The 21,605-nt window shown below is 38.3% G+C and overlaps 1 protein-coding gene across 2 annotated transcripts in view; it reads right to left on the bottom strand.

Annotated features, from left to right (window-relative positions):
* The window catches only part of LOC145662774 (protein-lysine N-methyltransferase SMYD4-like), a 283,052-nt gene that overhangs the window by 99,855 nt on the left and 161,592 nt on the right, over window positions 1-21,605 (bottom strand). For both annotated transcript variants that reach the window (XM_081728644.1, XM_081728645.1), the window contains one exon: window positions 606-679. In XM_081728644.1, coding sequence (XP_081584770.1) covers window positions 606-679 — 74 coding nt within the window. The remainder of the gene's footprint in view (window positions 1-605; window positions 680-21,605) is intronic.

The following is a 21,605-nucleotide window of genomic DNA, read 5'->3' as shown; positions in this document are numbered from 1 at the left end:
GTTGTTTGTAGCATCTGCAACTTTCTGCTAGCTTTACGTGTAAACTTCTGTGGGCTGTGTACGAAGGCTGCTCTTACGCGCTCCACAGTTTCCTCGAAGACTGGACGTCGCCCTGAATGTCCTTTTCTTTGATCACAAATGCACCCCGTCTCAATAAACGTTGTATGCCACTTCACAATGGATTTGTGTGTGGGTGGATCAGCATTAAATAGTCGTTTGAAATCACGTTGCACTCTCACAAAACTGCTTGTTTTTGCAAATTGTAAAATGCACCAGCTTCGATGCTGTGGGGTAAACGCCATTTTCGATGTTACTGCCCTCTAGCTGCCCTGGTCAGAACTAGGATTCTGAAAAGATAGATGGGAAAATACTTTGAGTTTACGCTCTGTACAAAATTTCATGTAAATATTCAATTTAATGTTAATTATATGGCACTTTAAACTCAGGTACTGTTTCTGTGCTCACGCTGTATTTTGAAATATAAAGCACTGTACAGAACAGCATACATACATTACGGAATGTTTTAAGGACTAAATAAGGAAAACATGACGTTACAATGAAAATCACATTGAAATAATTAACAAAAATAATCATAAACTATTTACCATAACAATTGAAAATTTCTCCTCCAAGTGGGATATCACGATTTACACGTACAATAAGATGTTGTTTAGAAAAGCTGAAAGTAAACAAAATCGGAATATTATTATTTATTACAACATGCATTGACGAGATAAATACATATATACGTGCATAGGGTTTACAAGGGATTGTTTCTTCACAGGCTATGAACTTTTTTTTTTTTTTTTTTTTTTAAAGCAAACACATATACAGTCCATAAGAACTTACGGTCTATCGGAAACTTCGAGGATAAATATGACTTCAGAAATGCCAAGACATGTTGAACAAACTTAACAATCATAATGAGAAATGAGAACTTTAGGTTAGGAGTACATAAAATTTTACATTACAGAGAAATTTAAAGTTACTATAACTTCAAGTAGTTTTAATAAGCTCAACCGGAATTTAATGTACTTCCTCCCCCTGTTTTGTTCTAGTAGCTTATTTAAATATGAATGCAAGAAGTGGAAAATTACCTTTTTAAATAACATTTCACTTGAAGTTTTGAAAATTTCTTAATTTGATGTTGAAAATACGTTATTAATTTGGAGTTCAACCTACTATTCAACGCAGGAGTTGTTACAACATAGACTTGCAGTTTAACGTGTTTACTGGGCATTGAATTTGAATTTCTTTCTAGCTCAAAATTCATTTATTTAATATTGAGTAGGGTACTTTAAAGTAATACATTACTTCTACTACATTTTCTAATTTTTAAAAATTGGAAGGTGAGTGTGAAACAATGATCAAGAAACACACACATACAAAAATTTATAGCCTGGAGAAAAATAAAATCTATAGCCTGGAGAGAAATCGAATCTCATGTGCAGTTCATTGCGTAGATACTGCATCACTGAGTTACCAGCAACACGATAATTCTTTCATCCATTACGTAAGGGGTGGCCAACGTATCGAGCACGGTCGGCCAATAAGTTGTGAAAGGCCGCCCGTGGAAGTCTGTGTGATACTCCCTGTATTGATCACTGTGTCTGCTTCATTGTTTCCTCTGTCGGGCTAGTGAACAGACAAGTAGACTGTCAATGATTTCTGAAGTAAAAAATAGCTCTCAAATCTAAAAAGGTTGGCCACGCATGTATTAAGTTACGTGTAAGTCTCATCAATCCAAAGAAGTTTAGCAATAATTCTATACATGTAATTTATCTAGTTATTTATATGTGTTGAGACTGTTTTCTGTTATGGAAATCATTACGATCAAATCTGAATCCGTTTCCGCTCAACCCAAAGCTATACGGAAAAATTTTGGATTTTAGGATTTAGGAAATTGATCTCTGGGCTTTCGGCATCTAAGGACGTGGTAGTTTGTCACGTATGAGGGATGATGTCTCTTGACGATCGCACTATCCGAGGAAAGGGAAGGAAGACAGCGGCCTGGGGCCTATACGTCAGGTACCATCCGGCATTTTCTTGGTGTGAATGAGAAAAACCCAGAAAACCTCACTCAGGATGGCTTGCCTGAGAAAGTTTTTACTTTTTCGATCGAGTGCCCCAGCGGCAATCAAACTCGGGACCGCTCGCACCAAAGACGAGAGCGTTAGTGCGGGAAAATTTTGGAAGCAGAAAGATCTAACCATTAATTAGGGGAAATAAAACAACGATCTCTTCTTTGACAAGTGGATGTACCACCTGAACTGCTAGCGAAAAGGTCGTTTGCGAATGCGTGTTGCCTATAAGTACTTGTTGCATGTTCCTCACGCTCAATTTATCATGACGTCATCCAACAAAACATCACATGAAATTTACTCCAATACAGGCGATTAACTATTTTGGAGATATTTGATTTATCTTACAAATACTACTTTTGACTAAAGTTTAAAATAATAACTCTATAAAATGAACACTTAAAGCATAACATTCTTCAATCGAAGTATCCGTAAAACAATATATTCATTGTTTAAAATAACTGACCGATTATGTTTAATTAAATGGAACTCAAAGAATGAACTACAAGCAGTGGTGTTGCCTTATGCACTTCACAGGAACATGTGAAGCGGATGAGTTATTCGTTATTTATTGTCTGTTGAAACTACCTGATGACTAAAAATATTGATGCAATTCCAATTATGCATCTATCTCGTTAAACTATATATATGGTAACAGATTTAACTCGAATAGTATTGGTTTAAATTATTCGATAACGTAATACACTAGTGCTTCGTATTGAGTTGTTTCTTTCTTTTTCCCCTTATAACAAATTCCAGTCACTTGAAGTTTATATATAGTAGGGGAGCATATGTAAGAAAAACATGTTCCGTGGCAGATTTCGTGAAGATAAGATGAGAGGGTGATAGAGGAGCCTTCTAATGAATAATTTCGATGGTGTCACTCACTGGTGCGTGGCGTGTAGACATGATGACGTCATCAAAATGGCGGACAACTCGCTTCAAGAAACAAGCATTGTCTCCGTTGTTTATGGACCGATTTTCTTTTTTCGTAGCTCATTTTAAAGGAAATTAAATTTCCCATAAAAACTGTTATTTAAGTATTTCTTCTAAAACTAAAGGTTTAGGAGCTATTTAATAATTTAATGAATTATTGAACAATTATTTACGAAATAAACAAAAATAACTCCGAAACCGTTAACTTTAGAGAAAATACCTACATAGAAGTTTTTATGGAAAATTTACTTACCTTTAAAATGAGCTATTAACGAAGAAAATTGGTCAATAAATAACGGAGACATGACATATAATATGTTAATTACGTCATCAAAATGGCAGTCACGAATAAAATTTTACTTCTTAACATGTCATCCCGTGGCGGCTTTCGTGAATATAAGATGAGTGGGTGACTTTTTCTTATTTATAGAAGCCTTCTGGTGAATGATTTGGATGGTGTCACTCACTGCTGCATGGTGTATAGACATGATGACGTCATCAAAATGGCGGACATCTCGATTCAAGAAACAAGCATTATCCCCGTTGTTTATGAACCGATTTTCTTTTTCCATAGCTCATTTTAAAGGAAATTAAATTCTCAACAATATGTTATGTAAGTACTCCCTCTAAAACTAAAGGTATAAAAGTTACTTAATAATTTGACAAATTACTGAACAATTATTTAGTAAATATGTTATGAGTTATAACAAAAGGAAATCTCAGAAAAATACCTGAGATATGATATGTAATATGTTTGTATGATGGAATCTCGTTCAATTGCAGTGACAGTGATAGCCAAATATACATTATTTTTGTTGTTCATCATCTTACTCTTTTTCTACGACCTGGAGAGTTCCACATATATATGGCACTGTTACGTGTTATTGGCACATTTATAGATGGATCTGGCATTCCAGAAATGTTGGAAGCCTGGTACTGTGCAACAGATTATATCGGACAAACATGTTAGACGAGCAGAAGAACCACACAAACGTACTCTTATCGTTTTGTTTGACTTTTATCTGAAGATGTTCATGAAGAAATATCTATGCCCAAAGATTATCAAGAAGGTTAAAGAGTTAAGGCAAGTACTGGAATAATAGATTTATTAAATATTGTTTGAAGAAGCAATTTATATGAAAACAAATAAGAAATTCGATAGTATACAAGAACAAAACAACACAACATTTAAATTGGTGCAGGCATACACGACCATAGTCGAACATTTGTTAGGGTTAATATGATCAATAAGAATTGATGACTGGGAAAAACACCTTAGATGTGTAGAATCAATCATTGATTACTTTTTTTTCGCCTTTTTTCGACTTACATGAAACGATTCGAACGTAAGAGTTATCAGCTGTCCCGAGATCACTTTTTAACTATGACAATACAATGATTCTATGTTCCAGGAAAAGTAAGGTGATTGAGATTTCGAAATCTACACACCAAACAGTAGTCTCAGAGCAAAATCAACTCCATTCGGAAGCAGGTTCGGCTGATATAAGATCGTTTTCAGTTGTAGTCGTAGATGGTAGGATGTCAGAATGTCAATCACTTAATATAAGTAAAGGCAAAAATATCAAAAAATGCGTAGATCTGGCAGAAGTATTCATGAAAAATATTGAAACGAAGTACTGGAACCATGATGAGGTTCACCTGTTTTCGACATTTATCAAGAAAACTCCATAAAGAATACTACAAGGCAAAAAAAGAAGTAATACAACTATACCTACTCAATGCAAAATCACCGACAGCACAAACATAGTAAATGTCAAGATGCAGAAAATACTTTCGCGTGATGGTACAAAAAATGAACTAACTTAGTACTTGAACCAGAAAACGCTTTACTGTAAAAAGGTGAAGAAGAAAAATTTTGTAGTTTCATGGCATTCAGAAGATTCTTCTACGCATGCTCATTGGATCATCTCCGTAGCACTCAAGAAGAGTCAGATATGAAAATAATTCTCCATTCTGTCGAAGAAAAGACAAGGGTGATAAATTGTTTATTTTTGCACAAAATATAGATGTTTTGGTCCTTAGCATACGAAGATATCCTGTCCTTCCAGTGTTGTCAATTTTGTGTCCAATTCAAAAGACAAGTTCGATTAGAGATGTATTTAATGCTCTAGGTGCATTAAAAGCTTCTGCACTCTCAGCATTTCATTCGCTTTCCGGATGTAATAGCACAGATATTTTGTTAATAAAAGGGAAAATTTCATATTGGAAAGTTTTCATTTGCATCAGACGATATTCTATCAGAACTTTGTTCACTAGGCAATCAAGATTTTATTCCTGATAAAGTGATGGTAACCTTAGAAATGTCATCTGCCAAATCTCCCAACCAAAATCAAATATTTGCATACTTCAATATTTGCAATGGTATATCTTCCCGAATAAACAGACAAGCTGGGAAAAGTTGCCACCAACAAAGCGTTTATTTATACCTGCCATGAAAAGAATTATTAACTTATAATTTGAAATCAAGACTGTAATTCTCAACCAACAATTTCAAATTAATGTAACAACATTATGTTAATTATTTTTATCTTGCATTCATGTAAAACCTATAGTTGATCTCGCCTTCTTCTAAAGAAGTACTATCTTTCATTTTCCATGTGTACAATATATATATAAAGGTAACCAAGAAGGTTCTATCGCTTTCTCACCCATCACATTCGAACATCTATATCTCACCTAAGAAGTACCTGGAAGATCAAAAGTAGTCCCCATCAGCATTGCCCGACCTTCTACCAGCGTTCTGGAAGTCCACGGATTCCATCGCGGTAGAACTTGGTGGAACGTGAAGCGAAGAAGATATCAAGTGCATTTTGCACCTCCACTAGGGATTTGAACTGGTGTCCTCTCAGGTGATTGTTCAAGGAATGGAACAGGTGATAATCGGATGGTGCAATGTCTGGGAGTATGGCGGATGCAATATTGTTTCTCACCCAAGGCGTAGAATGGTGTCCCGGGTCACCCCAGCCACATGAGGCTTATCGTTGTCCTCTAACAGGAGGAACTCTTTGCAATTCAGAAGTGGTGGCTCCAGAGTTTTGAGTTTTCATTGAACACAGCTCAACTGCTAACGGTACACAGTTGCATTGGTGCTCTGACCAGCTGGTAGCAGTTCCCGATGCACGATGACGCAAGCAGTCCACCAAACACACAGGAGGACCTTCTGTGCAGTGCTGGTTTCGGTTGTTTTGGAACCGGTTCATGGGATGCTAACCAATGATGACGGCGCCGTGGAGCTTCGTACAGGACCCACTTCTTATCATATGTCAACACCTTGTCCAGAAATGGCTCCTTTCTCAGACGAGACAGCAAAGAAACACAGGCGTGTGCTCGCGTTGCCTTCTGGCCCAGAGTCAAATTATGTGGGACTTATCGACCTAACTTGTAGTGCTTCTTAAGTTGTTGAAGGTGCTGACGAATGATTTATCCACTCACACTCAATAGTAGTCCCAACTCCTCACATATCTTACCACTGTTCGCCTCAATTGCTGCCTGAAGATCCTCATTTTCTAAATGTGTTGGACTTCCGCGACGTGGTGCGTCTTCGAGTGTTTCGTCATCATCCTTAAACTTGTTAAACTACCGCTGCACTGTCCGCATAGTCACGACACCCTCACCAAAGGCCCGGCATTTTCCACCCCGCTGCAGTGGCGTTTGACCCCAGTTTGAACTCGTACAGTATACACGCCCACATAAAGCACTGTGGAGGTCCCATGCTTACAATGTCCTTACGCAAGTTCACGGTGTAACTGAACCGTCACAACCTGGGAGTATGTTGGATACATCCACACCAACAACTGACCTTCGCCTTATCTCCATATTCAACTCACGCTGTGAGGCGAATTGAGCGACATAACTTTGTTGGTTACCTTTATGTTTGCTTTACCCATGCTTTACTGTTTGTTACAGTAACTCATTTTACAAATAATATTACAACCTCGTTCCAAAATAACTGCAAGGAAATTTATTTAGCTTGCAAATAAAGTATTAAAAAAAGACTTGGCTGATAAACAACAAAAATAATGTTTATATGGCTATCACTGTCACTACCATTGATTCCATCATTCAAACATATTACATATCATATCTCAGGTATTTTCCTGTGATTTCCTTTTGTTATATCTCATAATATAACTGTAATAGTGAATAATCTGTGAAGAATGTGAGAGTGTAATAGTGAATAGTCTGTGAAGAATGTGGAAGAGTGTAATAGGAAATAATCTGTGAAGAATGTGGAAGAGTTAAATAGTGAGTAATCTGTGGAGAATGTGGTATAGCAAGTAGTCTGTGAAGAGTGTGACACTACTGTCAATAGTCTGTGATGAGTATGAGGATGGCCGGCTTTGGCGTGAGTCAAAGAGTTCGTGGGAGCAAGAATGAAGTTGGAGTATGCAAGTGGGCTTGTTAGAAGTACTGTGAAGAATATTATTTAGTAGCATGGGGATAAAATTTAGTAAAGTACTTTTGAAGTTTGTGTGCATGTACCCGTGTCCGTAAATAAAGAGTACCTTAGTTTGGAAGTAGTTATTTTAATAGTAAAAGTAATAGCAGTATAGCTTGTATAAGTCTCAGCTGTATAGCAGTGGCGACGAGGAAAAAGGATTTACAATATGGCAGGTTCCAAACTTTTTGAAGCATTTGAGGTGGAAGACCAGGAAATAAGTGATTATTTGGACAGGTTTGATCAATTCTGCATAGCCATGGAGTTACCGGCCGCAAAGAAAGTGCCTACATTGATCGCGTCTATCGGGGCAAAAACATACAAACTATTGAGAGACATTTGTGAACCGGAAAAGATACAAGATCTGACCTACGCAAAAATCAAAGACAAGTTAGTGTTACACTTCCGACCAAAACTCAACACAATTTCAGAACGGTACAAATTCAGATTTATTCAACAGTCACAAGGTCAGTCCGTTACCGAATTTGTAGCCACGTTGAGACAGCAAGCAGCATTGTGTAAATTCGGCACATTTTTAGAAGAAGCATTACGGGATCAGTTTATATATGGCATCAACGACGATAATGTGCGTAAGAGATTGTTAGCAGAAGACAATATGACCTTCACAGTAGCTGTTCAAATGGCAGTGCAAGCGGAAACTATTGGTAACGACATGGCAATCATGAGAAAGAAAGAATTCGAAGAGGTTGGTCAGGTGAATGTGTTGAGTCATTTTCAAGGTAAGCCAAATAAGCAAAATCAAACACAGGTAAGGTACAGCAGTAACAGTGGAAATAGTAATAAAGCAGAACGGCACAGTAATAAAGCAGAACGGCACAAGGGTAAATTTTTGTGTGGTAAGTGCGGGAAACAACATAACAAATACTCCTGTCCTGCGAAATATGTGAAGTGTAATTTTTGTGGTGTGCAAGGCCATTTTCAGAAAATGTGTTTTAAAAGACATGAAGTACAAGGGACTATTGACGCAGAGGACGTAACAGAAAAAGTGAAAGAAATTAAAGTGACTACCCCAGAAACGTCAGTAATGCAGGAAGAAAACTTAGATAAGATCGTTGAATTATTGGCAATGGACGTACCAGACGGTAAACGCAAGGACTTATGTAACATACCGCTAAAATGTGACGGTAAGACAGTGTTTTTTGAGCTAGATACAGGTGCCGCAGTGTCAGTAATCAGTAGAGATGCATGCAATAAACATTTCCCCAACAAACAAGTGGTATCGGATACCATTAAATTATGCAATGCCGATGGTAGACCGTTAGACACTAAAGGTAAAATAATGGTAGAAGTGCAGTGGAAAAGTAGTAAGTGGCAGTTACCATTATATGTACTGGATGCTAAACTAAACCAACCAATTGTGGGACGTTCATGGATCAATATACTTTGGCCTTGTTGGAAAGAACAGTTTAGTAGTAATATTGCTTCGATAGGAACAGATGACGCAACTGTAGCTGACAACTTAGCAAGTAAAATCAAAGATGAGTTCAAAGAAGTGTTTGAGGGAGACTTAAACACACCAGTTAAAGGGTACAAAGTGGTATTACCAGTGAAAGAAGAAGCGGTACCAATTTTCAAGAAGGCATACGAAATACCGGTAAGTTTGAAACCACAAGTGAAAGATGAGTTAGACAAGTTAGTGCAACAAGGAATTTTGACGCAAGTGGATTATTCCGATTGGGCGACGCCACTGGTATTAGCGAGAAAAAAAGATGGAAGCATCAGGTTATGCTGGGACTTTCGCGTGACGGTAAACAAAGTTCTGGAAAAAGTATCGTACCCACTACCACGCATTGAAGACTTAATGAACAAGTTGAAGGGTGCCAATTGTTTCGTATTGTGCGATTTAAAGCAGGCGTACCAACAATTGTTGATCCATGAAAATTCATTAAAATACATGACGCTGAACACACCTTGGGGTTTGTACCAACACAAAAGACTAGCATTTGGGTTGAGCTGTGCAGCACAAATTTTTCAAAAGTTTATGGAGTCAGTGTTACAAGATTTACCGTGGGCTGCATGTTTCTTGGATGATGTGATAATATGGGGAAAAGATACGTATGATTGTTACGAAAAGACACGGATACTCCTACAAAAGTTCAAGGACCTGAATATCAGACTGCGGGGAGACAAGTGTGTTTTCTTCAAACAGGAAATAGAGTATTTGGGACATCATATTAGTCCAGAAGGAATTAAACCAATGGAAGATAAGGTGGAAGCGATCATGAAATGTCCCGAACCGACGAATGTAACGCAACTGAAGGCCTTCCTAGGCATGCTTTCATTTTACCATAGACAACTACCTGGTTTAGCGTCAAAAATTCCGTCGTTGTATGCGTTACTAAGAAAAGGAGCCATATGGTGTTGGGATGAACGACATGCACAAGAATTTATACAAGCAAAAGAACTCCTGAAGAAGGCGGAAATACTACACCCATTTGATGAGAAGGAAGAGGTGGTACTCGTTACGGATGCATCACAGGATGGAATCGGCGCTATGCTGTGTAACAAAGTGAATAACAAGTTGAAGACGGTAGCGTGTACGTCAGCAACATTGAGCAATGCAGAACGTAACTATGCCCAGTTCGAAAGAGAAGCGTTAGCGATAATACACGGAGTAAAGAAATTTCATAAATATTTGTTCGGTAGACGTTTTACAATTATTACAGATTCTATGCCAGTCAAGATCATATTCGGAGAAAAGGCTATTCCAGACGCAGCTTCACCAAGACTCCAACGATGGATGCTGTTCTTGTCTTCGTACGACTTCAAAATCCTTTATAGTAAACAAGTGGAAGTAGTAGATTTCCTATCCAGACTACCGATTAATGAGGCACCAGTGGATGTAAAAATAGACGAAAAAGAGTTCATAAGCCAAATAATGTTGGCACCATTAACGCTCCAAGAAGTCATGGAGGCATCGGAAGAAGACCGACTATTATGTCAGGTGAGAGAATGGATAATAAAAGGCTGGCCCAGGAAGTTGAAGGAAGAACATAATACTACAGAGTTAAGAACATTCTTTAACAACAAGCAAAGACTTTCAGTTGTGAACAAATGTGTGATTATGGAAGGCAAAATTGTACTCCCACATAAGCTAAGGAAGAAATATCTGGAACAGCTACACAGGAATCACCTAGGTGCTTGGAGAATGCTGGCTGTAGCTAAGGAAGCAGTTTGGTGGCCAGGTTTAGACCGTGATATCAAAAAAATGAGCGAATTTTGTGAAACGTGTAATAGCATGCATAGGAATAACTCGAAAAATCAATATAGTAGTTGGAAAGCAGAAGCACAACCGATGGGAAGAGTGCATGTAGATCACTTTGATTGTGTGGGATCTAAATTTTTGCTGTTAGTGGACAGTTATTCAAAATGGATCCAAGTGTGGAATGTAAATTCAACGACAGCATCTGAAACTAAACAAAAGTTAGACGAGTTTTTTCAAATTTTCGGGTATCCAAAGACTTTAGTATCAGATAACGGACCTCCTTTCACATCATTTGAGTTCACGACATACCTAAAGGAAAGAGACATCAAGGCAGTGCTAACTCCACCATACAACCCAGAAAGCAATGGAATCGCTGAAAAAGCCGTGCAGACAGTAAAGCAGCTTTTAAGAAAACAGTTTTTAGACAATAAACATGCATGGAACCGTAGATTAGGAGAGCATAAGCTGAAAGAAATATTATACATGCTTCGTTTCACACCGAGTAAGGCAACAGGGAAACCACCAGCGGAATTGATGTTAAATTTTCAACCACGCACAATGTTTAATGTTGTACAGAAGGGAGTGTTTGAACGCGGCAAGGAAGACAGGAAAGAAGTGGAGCAACAAGCAAAGAATGAAGTGGTCTGGGTGAAGAACTATCGCGATCGTTTTCCTAAGTTTATCAAAGGTGAACTGGTCAGGCAGATGAGCCCAGTCGTGTTTTTGGTAAGAATACAAGGAAAAATACGGAAGTGCCATCGTCATCAAATAATTTTTCCGCAAGCAAAGGGAGACCAAGAAGATAACATGCCAAGAAAATGTCAGGAGGATATATGGTTTCTTTGCCGGAAAAACCCGCGCACAAACGCAGCAGTGGAAGATATACAACACGTACAACTACCTAGAAGTCCAAACATAAATTCAGAAAGTGACAGAACATCAGTCAGAGAGCAAGATCAACACCTACCAAGACAACACCCAGAAGATGGCAGAACACCAGTACGAGACCCAGATAGGCAGCTACCGACAAGATATCCAGGAGATGGCAGAACATCAGCAGAGCAGCAAGATTGGCAGCTACCAAGAAGATCCGGAAGGATCAGGAGACCACCTAATAGATTGTCATTGTAAAAAAAAAAAAAAAAAAAAAAAAAAAAAACGGGGGAAGAGTGTAATAGTGAATAATCTGTGAAGAATGTGAGAGTGTAATAGTGAATAGTCTGTGAAGAATGTGGAAGAGTGTAATAGGAAATAATCTGTGAAGAATGTGGAAGAGTTAAATAGTGAGTAATCTGTGGAGAATGTGGTATAGCAAGTAGTCTGTGAAGAGTGTGACACTACTGTCAATAGTCTGTGATGAGTATGAGGATGGCCGGCTTTGGCGTGAGTCAAAGAGTTCGTGGGAGCAAGAATGAAGTTGGAGTATGCAAGTGGGCTTGTTAGAAGTACTGTGAAGAATATTATTTAGTAGCATGGGGATAAAATTTAGTAAAGTACTTTTGAAGTTTGTGTGCATGTACCCGTGTCCGTAAATAAAGAGTACCTTAGTTTGGAAGTAGTTATTTTAATAGTAAAAGTAATAGCAGTATAGCTTGTATAAGTCTCAGCTGTATAGCAATAACAACGAAGATAATTCTTGCTTCTTGAATAAAGTTTTGATGACATCATCATGTATATAAACCATGCAGCAGTGAGTGACACCATCCAAATCATTCACCAGAAGGCTTCTATAAATAGAAAAAAAGGCACCCACTCATCTTATCTTCACGAAAGCCGCCACGGGATGACATGTTAAGAAGTAAAATTTTATTCGTGACTGCCATTTTGATGACGTAATTAACATATTATATGTCATATCTCCGTTATTTCTTGACCAATTTTGTTCGTTAATAGCTCATTTTAAAGGTAAATAAATTTTCCATAAAAACTTCTATGTAGGTATTTTCTCTAAAGTTAACGGTTTCGGAGTTAATTTTATTTATTTCATAAATAATTGTTAAATAATTCATTAAATTATTAAATAACTCCTAAGCCTTTAGTTTTAGAAGAAGTACTTACATAACAGTTTTTATGGGAAATTTAATTTTCTATAAACAACGGAGATAATACTTGTTTCTTGAAGCGAGTTGTCCGCCATTTTGATGACATCATCATGTCTACACGCCATGCACCGGTGTGACACCATCGAAATTATTCATTAGAAGGCTCTTCTAAATCAAAAAAATCATCATCTCATCCTATCTTTACGAAAGCTGCCACGGGATGACATATGCTCCCCTACTAATATTTCAATTCTCCGCTCGTTTCACCCCGTGGGTGAGTCAGAAGTCCTTGGACACCTGCATAAGTTTGAAAATCGACGGGAAAAGTAAAAAGTGATGATGGGAATAGAGGTTTGGTGAGCTGCCGCAACTTTTGGAGTGTATGTCATTCATAGTCGACATCTTGAAATCCGCCATTTTGGATTGAAGTAGTTTTTTTAATGGGAAGGGGGTGTATGACACATAACATAACACTAGCTTGAGCTCAGGAATTTAGTGGTGTAATTTTTTTTTCTATCTTGTACAGTTTAGAAGTTATTAATGTTTAAAGGTGGGAAATTACCTTGATACTGAATGCTACAACACATGTTCTACGTGTTGTCCATCCCGTGCAATGCACAACAGTAGTCGCCGCAACCACTCTGACTGCATACGGAGGAGAATGTCTCCTGAAATTTGGTCACAGGCTTGTTGGATGCGTTCCTCCAGGTGTCTCAAATCACGGATTGTCTCAGCATACACAATCTGCTTAAGATGTCCCTATAGATAAAACTCAAGGGGCGTTAAGTCAGGGGATCTGGGCGGCCACTCCACGGGACCACGGCGATCAATCCACTTCCCTGGCAGTTGTTCATCCAACCATTCACTGACACCAAGTCCATAGTGTGGAGGGGCTCCATCGTGCTGAAAATAAGATGGGAAAATGCCGTTAGCGTTCAGTGTAGCAGGGAACACAAGGTCCTGCAGCAGCATCAGATACTGTGGTGCAGTTAAGGTGTTGTAAATGAAAAATGGCCCAATGATGCGGATGTCCCATATGCCACACCACACCATCACCTTCGCTGGACTATGTTCTCGACTCGGGTCAACCCAGTTCGGATTTGCGTTACACCAGTATCGACAATTATGTCGATTAACCTCCCCGTTCAAAGTAAAATACGCCTCGTCTCCGAACAGTATGCCCTTGGCAAACGCAGGATCCAGTTCGTGTTGTTCAGTAGCCCACATGGAGAACTCCAACCGGCGATCAGGGTCATCCTCGTTCAGTTTGTTGCATGTGCAGCTTGTAAGGATGCCACTGATTGGCGTGCAATATCCGGACAACGGAGGATTGGCTTATTGCACATGCTAGGGACACACGACGGGTACTTCGTTTAGGACTTTTCACAAACGATGCAACAACCGCCGTTGCAGTTTCCTCATTGGTGGCAGTCTTTGGGCGCCTACTACGTGCCCTATCTTGAATAGAGACCGTCTCCCGGAATTTGGTGATCACGTGAGCCACCGTGCTCTGCGATACCGGTTCTCTGTCTGGGTGCCGTCTGTTGTAGTCAGCTGTTATTGTTCGGTAGCTGCGTTCCCCTGATATAAGGATGATTTCGATCTTCTGTTGACGTGTCAGACCCATTTGAGATCACCTGGAACAAAGAGAGAACTGGATCAGTATCAAGGTAATTTCCCACCTTTGAACATTAATAACTTCTAAACTGTACAAGATAGAAAAAAACAAATTACACCACTTAATTCCTGAGCTCAAGCTAGTGTTATTTGATGTGTCATACACTCCCCTTCCCATTTAAAAAAAAATGACTTGAATTCAAAATGGCGGATTTCAAGATGTCGGCCATGAATGACATACACTCCAAGAGTTGCGGCTCCTCATCAAACCTCTGTTCCCACTATCACTTTTTACTTTTCCCGTCGATTTTCAAACTTATGCAGGTGTCCAAGGACTTTTGACTCACCCTGTACTTTTCATTACATCGTTTTCACAACAGGGCTGCAAATGTGATACGTTATTGTGTATGAATTTTAGAAGGGTACTGAGATGAAGGTTCTATGGCGTCCCAATGTTCACAGAAGGATCTAAACATGTACTATTCATAACTGTTGTTCACTAATTTCAAGTAATACAGTTTTAGAAACGTCTTAAAAACCTTGGGGGGAGGTATGGAAAATTGACCTATTAACCTTCTCCTCCCACTACATGGTAGTAAAACAAACATTTTCTCCGAAATTCGGTGTTGCCAAGAAATTCAAGCTAGCTGACAATTTTCGACCAGAGGGATGAGTGCGTATTCCTCTCTGTCACTTGAGAAAAGTTTTGGCGAAAAAAAAAGTAGCGTGGAAACTCCGAATGGTTTGTGTTGTTTTGTTACTTGACACTTTGAGTGGAAAAATCTTCCTTCTTCCTTTGGAGAGGAACAAAATTCGAACTGGACGGCAGCTCTCGGCAAAAATAGGGGGTGAGCATAAGCTGATCTTCTCAGTCATATGGAATGGAATGGAATGTCTCAAATGTTTCGGCGAAGAAAAAAGTAGTCTGGAAACTCCGAGTGCTTGATGTTGTTGTTATTTGACACTTTCAACCTGCTTTCAACAGAATATTTCTTTTTCCATTGAGAAGGAATGATCTATATATGCAGGCAAATTGGTCAGTGTTTGTTTATTTCCCCCTTCTCTATATAGAAAGAAAGAACCCAATGTGTAATGGGGACCAAAGCTATGGCAACGTCGTTGAACATAAGTTAAGTTACAATGTCAGTAGTAAGAGGATATGATTGTTCGGACAGTTCCGATTACCACCCACTAAGGTTTTTAAGATCCTGCCAGTTCTCTATGAATGTAGAAGTAGAAAAAAAGGAAAGAACAGAAAAAAAAATATTTTGCAACTTTAGAGAAAAGCAGGATAAAACGCTGCATAACTCATTTTTTCAATAACTTACCTATATTTATTATTGCGTCAATTTCTTTTAATAAAATAAACTAAAGGATGAACAAAACTAAGTTACCCAAGGCTCTAATGAGGATATGAATGTTTAGAACTCTCCTTCCATGTTTGAAGTCAACACTGGAGAGCATGGAATATCATGATATTTTAATTCCCGTTTCTTTTATCTTTTTTTTTCGTTTGTTTGCATATAAACTGTACATACGTACGTCATTTTATGTACTTATTTCAGCTGGTATACATATTTGACGTGCTAAGACATGATCACCTCACTGGGTCTTTAAAAAGTGGCAGAAGTGAAAATGTATTATGTGATGGTGTGTTCCATTCTGTGAAGTTTCCGATCATTCCAGTTTGCTAATAATAGTATCATCGTTCGTGTAGCGACCAACTTAGCTTAATAGGTTGATAAGAATTAGAGTCACGAAAAAATTCTACTTCGAAATCAATCAATGAAAATCAATTATTTAAACGAAACATCTAGAAACGGGAAATTACTGAATCAGATGTAGATTTCTATCTCCTTATACAGTATCGTGGTTAACTTTAACTAATATAGAATTAATGTGAACAAAAACTTCAGATATGCTTACATTAATATCAATCCAAATATGTAGATGATTTTCAGTAGGGTTGTAAGCGAGCGCTCAATTTCAAGCTCAATGCGGCTATTATAATTTTCAGAAAATATTATAATTGATCATTTGTTCGTTTGCAGTTGTGCGATCTTTGTGAAGAAATTTGCAATACAAAATAATGTCATTAAACAAGTGGTACATAGATAGGGAAGCTACCTCCAGGCTAGGTGGAAAATAGCTCGAAGTGACTAGAGCGTACTTAAATAACGGATCATGGATGTGTGTGTGTTACAGTTGCTGAAATAGTAAATAAAAATACGACCTCATGTAAAAAATAGCCAACGTAATGGAAATCTTCGTAAGTTATGTGAGAGTTAGAAATACATCGGAAATTGTTACAGGATCCAAAACAAAGAAACAAAATAGGCTGGTTAATGGTCCCATCACAATGGAAGGTGATACAGTGAAAGAAAATGGTTCTAGCTCTATTCCGAGAAAACAAGAAATCTCCAAACGAAATTGTACATGTTGTTCGGCGATGTGAAGACATAAAGAAGTATGATCTCAAACAGTAGCAACAATTAACAGTAAAGAACAAGTGCAAGGGGAAGATCTACGATAAAAACAAGCCACTCTGATGTTAGTATAGACACCGGTAACTTGTTGCAAACAATAAATATGTTATAGAATATGTAATCCCTAAAATCAGAAAATCAAGTATTGCAGTAAGAAATAAGTAGAATAATAGATTGAAGATCAAAAGATCGCTAATTAGTGGAAGGAAGTAGATTTAAATCTAAACACTTATCACGTAATTCAATTGCGTGTGAAACACACATAATGTGATGCAAAAGTCGGAATTGAAGCAGGTACGAATTCAAACGAAAATGTGATAAATAATGTGGTAATTCACACAAGAAAAGCAATACAAGGATACCTAAGTACAAGAGAAAACTGTAATGCAACTTCAGGTGCCTAAACTTACAAACGACATAATTTGTATAAGAAAGTAGACTCAGACGGGGTCGCAACTGGTGATAATCATGATCAACGATTATTTGAAAAAGCGAATTGGTATAATGCTAAACACAAGTTATCATAGTTTTTAGTATGAAAGTGCACAAGAGATTGAAAGAGAAAGGAATGAGGTTAGAGTGGAAGAAAGAAGGTAACGAAGATATAGACAAGAAAGTAGTAGTAGTAAGTGATGTGACTGTCGGAAGACGAAAATAAGCTACTGTGTTTAGATTACAATTTTAAAGTGAGAAAACAAAGGTTGGACGCAGAGGATGTCATTTACTGTGTAGAACAAGCGATAATTCAAGTACAGGACAAGGAGTTAAGGGAGGGAATAAGAAGAAGGGCCAAGATGATAGTGAAGAGGAACATAAAGAAGGAACCTTTCAAAGAAAGAATATAGTGAGTTAGAGAACGTAAGAAAGAGAAAAGACAGTGAAAAAATTAGAACTAATTGTGTCGTTGAGAAAGAAGGGTATAGGAAAGGACTTATTGAAGAAGGAAGAATAACGGTTATGAAAGGATTCACGAAAATTCATAAGGAAAATATTAAACTAAGACCAGCGCTGGATTGCACATGCAATATTTTGAACCACTGCACAGTGGCCCAGGAACCCGAAAAACCTGGCCAAAAATGTTTTTTGCAAAAACACAGATTGAATATGTGCTATATAGTTTTGAGAAACCAAATATCTGGGGTGTACGAAATACCTGTCATGGACATCTTACAGCCTCCCAGTAGACATCCAGAGCCATCTAAACTGTATCAATGCATGCTAATGATTTGTCTCATTTTGCATTGAGAAAAAGGTGGCATTGTTTTGTAATTTGTGTATCTGTACACACTGAAAAACATACGGGCATGATATTTTTATTTCTAATATGTATATAGACATTCATCTATTGAATAACAAAAGTGTTTGTTGGATATATGCGTCTACCATGTAATAGATGGTAGATAATAGTATCACTGAGTCCGTTAGAAATTAATTATAAAAGGAAATTGTGATTTGAAGTGAGAAATTTGTTACACCTTGTTACACACTCATTTCTTGTTCCAAACCTAGAGTAATATTCCCTTGAGACCTGAATACAATTTCAGGTCCAAAATGGAATGTCGATGCAATAGGAGAGACCTATTCGTGTTGCTGAAGTCTATTAGTAGAGGACGGTAAGAGTAGCGGAGCCAACTTGTAAACCACGTTTTGGAAGAAGTGAAGCCAAAGACGAATAAAGAAAGACAAACTATTCAACACGGCATTACTGTATTCGTTACTTACGCATTTCGACGATTGGACAAGGTGCATCGCATGACGGACCGTTTCTTGTAGAAATATGCAACATGGTTAGACGAAAACCTTGTTATTCTTGTGGAGGAGGAGGAGCGTGCATCACCAGCTAAGGGGAGACCAAGTGTTTCTTCTGCGGATGGCAGTGAACGATCACATAAAGGGAAGACAGAGAGTCCTACACTCTAAGAAAGTCCCACACTAGCTGTATCCTGGCAGAAGCTACCACTATAAAATTAAGAAAAGAAGGAAAGATGGAACAAGCGAAGCTACTGAAAGAAAGTCTGAGTTTCCCGAGTAGGGCAAAGAAAATAAAAGTAGCCTGGGCATCTAGACAACATGAGGTTTCGGAATCAGGAACTCGAATATACACGCCTAATGCAGCACTTGTACTATTCCTGAAGGGTGACATGACTAAACATTAATATCAGCTTATTCGGTCTGGCGCAAAGTTTTGGAATGTGTGATATCTACCCAGCCTAGAACAAACCGTTAGAGTCAGAAAAGCAATGCTATCCACACGGACTCAAATGTCTGAATCAATTGCAGAGGTCCCGCTTCAGGAACTCTTGGATTACACGAATCAACGCTTAGCTATCGTCTAGGAAGAAGTCCTCATTTTATGATGAAATACCAGAAAAAAAAAAAAAAAAAAGGTCAATGCCAATTAAAAGAATCACTCGGCCTCTTCGTGGATCATCCACTGCTAGGAGGTTCGGGGACAACAAATGACGGAAACACGGCGAGAAGATTTTGACCATCCTGATCAGGTTGCAAGCATAACAAGCCTGTGTGTAGATCTCATCAAGAGATGTAGATATGCACAAGGAGCTTGTTCATGGTGCGGCCATCATCTCCTACGTCCATTGGACAGACATCAGAAGAAGCGCAGGAAGCTCTCAACAAGAATCTGAAGCAATTTCGAGAGCATGACGCCAGAAAGAGCTCAAGGGAGCTTACCATGCGAGATATGGTGCAACGCCTTCTCGTTACCTCTGATCCTATCTTTTCAACATAAAATTATACCCAGACAAAAACGAAAGCCATTATGATGTTAAGTACTCTCCATTGAAGTACGCCTGCTGGACTCTCTACAGCCATTCATGGTCCATGTCATGGATGTCAGTGAAGAGGACTCAAACTGAGGTTATACTGTATTTTTCTTACATACATATTATACGTCACTTCTATCCATACGACCATAATATTCCTTCAGACACTTCCTATCATAATCTTTTCGGTATTTCTAACGATTTCAAATCACACATGCAGTTCATGTGCCTTGTCTGATTTTTGTGATTTGTGGATCACTGTGCACTGGAGCAAGAGATAAAGGAAGTGGTAGAAATAATAAGAGGGCAACAAAAATGTAGCAGTGTGAAGAATTCGGTGGAAATGAAGAGAAGGTTGGAGGCAGTTGGACATATTAGAGTTAAAAACATCATATTTAGTATTGATGTAAAAGCCATGTTCCCAAGTTTATGAAGAAAGAACATAATGAGGGTGATTACAAAAGATATGAAAGAAAATAGAATTAATGGTATAACCGTCACCAGGTTATAGAAGTATTTTTGTGGACGCTCTGTATATTTTGAAAATGCAGTAATTATTTTTTCGTTTTATACTTTATTCTGCAACGCCAATAAATTCTTTCTTCGATGGGAACTGTTTTCTTCCCACGCAATTGAACAAAGAAGTCTTTCATCGTTTTTTCATATATATATCCGAAACGTTAGTTTGTGGTGAGAACATTTCAGTGATCGACGAACCTTCTCAGTATTTCTACCTGACTTATTAATATGCATAGTATATATTCTGTGGCTATTTGGAACTGAATCTTTCAATCATTTATGGAAATACTAGTTAAAAAGATGTTCGACAGCCTGAACGACGCCAGCCACTTCGCTTTATTAGTTCGTTATCTGTACTTTCACACGCCCGAGTTATCGCAATGTCTTGTGCTTCGTGGCCAGTGAACTAAAATTAACATTAATTATTTTCCATATTCGATTTGCATGTACATACAGGTGATTTAACCTGAGTGCTTTTGAGAATGAATTGCCAACATTGATTCTTCGACCAATGCAGCTCGTATCTCGAACTTCTAAGTTCGAGGAGTGTTACTCCACGTTTCGAGGCAGCAACCACGCACGTCGCGTCGAGCATCAAGTATAAAGTTGTGCTAAGGGGCATAAGTTATTAGCAGTGAAGGATGTTTTCTTACGGCTAGCCTCAATTAGTAAATCCCAGGTTCACACACCTTGTGCGTACCAGTTATAACGCGCCCTCCAACATTATCATTTCACTTTGACGACTACACAATTTTGATGAAGACTCGTGTTGACTCTTCAGGATTGTTTGGAGCAGCAACTATATTACTTCGTGGGATTATCCCGGCGACACCTTTTCCCAGTGCTAATTCCCCAAGTGCATTAATGGTGTGAGAAAAGCATATTTAGTGAAATTATTATCATAATCTTTAATTCTAATATATAAAGTGACCAAGGGATATAATGCAGTGAGAAAGTAAAATGTGATTTTAATTATACATGTGCAGTGTTAAGTGTTCTGATCGTTTCTCTTGTTTATTTTTTAATAGTATTCTGATAAGTATAGTGCCATTGAACCCATTGTGTTTTCGTTGTGTGTGTGAGTGATGTTTGTGTGCGTTATTGTCTGGATGACCGTCTGATCGTCCGTGAGGTTTTCCAGACGAGACATCCGAACCTCTCGGTGCCTAACGCTCATCTCATCATTGAGACCGACGAGAAATTCGGGAACGATTCTGTAATCCATTTTTGGATATGTCCTTCAACGTCTTACCCAGGTAAGTACAGGTCTACGGAAAACGCTCATTGGTAGGGCAACGGAGGAGAGAACCACGAACAGCGACCAGACGATTACAAATTAATGGCAGCCCGAACAGCGACACGACTTGGCGATTACAAATATATGACGCCCAAACTACCGACCCGAATAGAGACCGTTGGTGCTCGAATACTAATAAGATCAATATTTTAAGACATC

This window comes from Thermobia domestica, chromosome 10 (assembly GCF_964235325.1).
Source record: "Thermobia domestica chromosome 10, izTheDome1.hap1.1, whole genome shotgun sequence".
NCBI classification, from domain to species: Eukaryota; Metazoa; Arthropoda; class Insecta; order Zygentoma; family Lepismatidae; genus Thermobia; species Thermobia domestica.
Note: the sequence above shows the minus strand (reverse complement) of the source record. Positions and strands in the feature narration are given on the sequence as shown.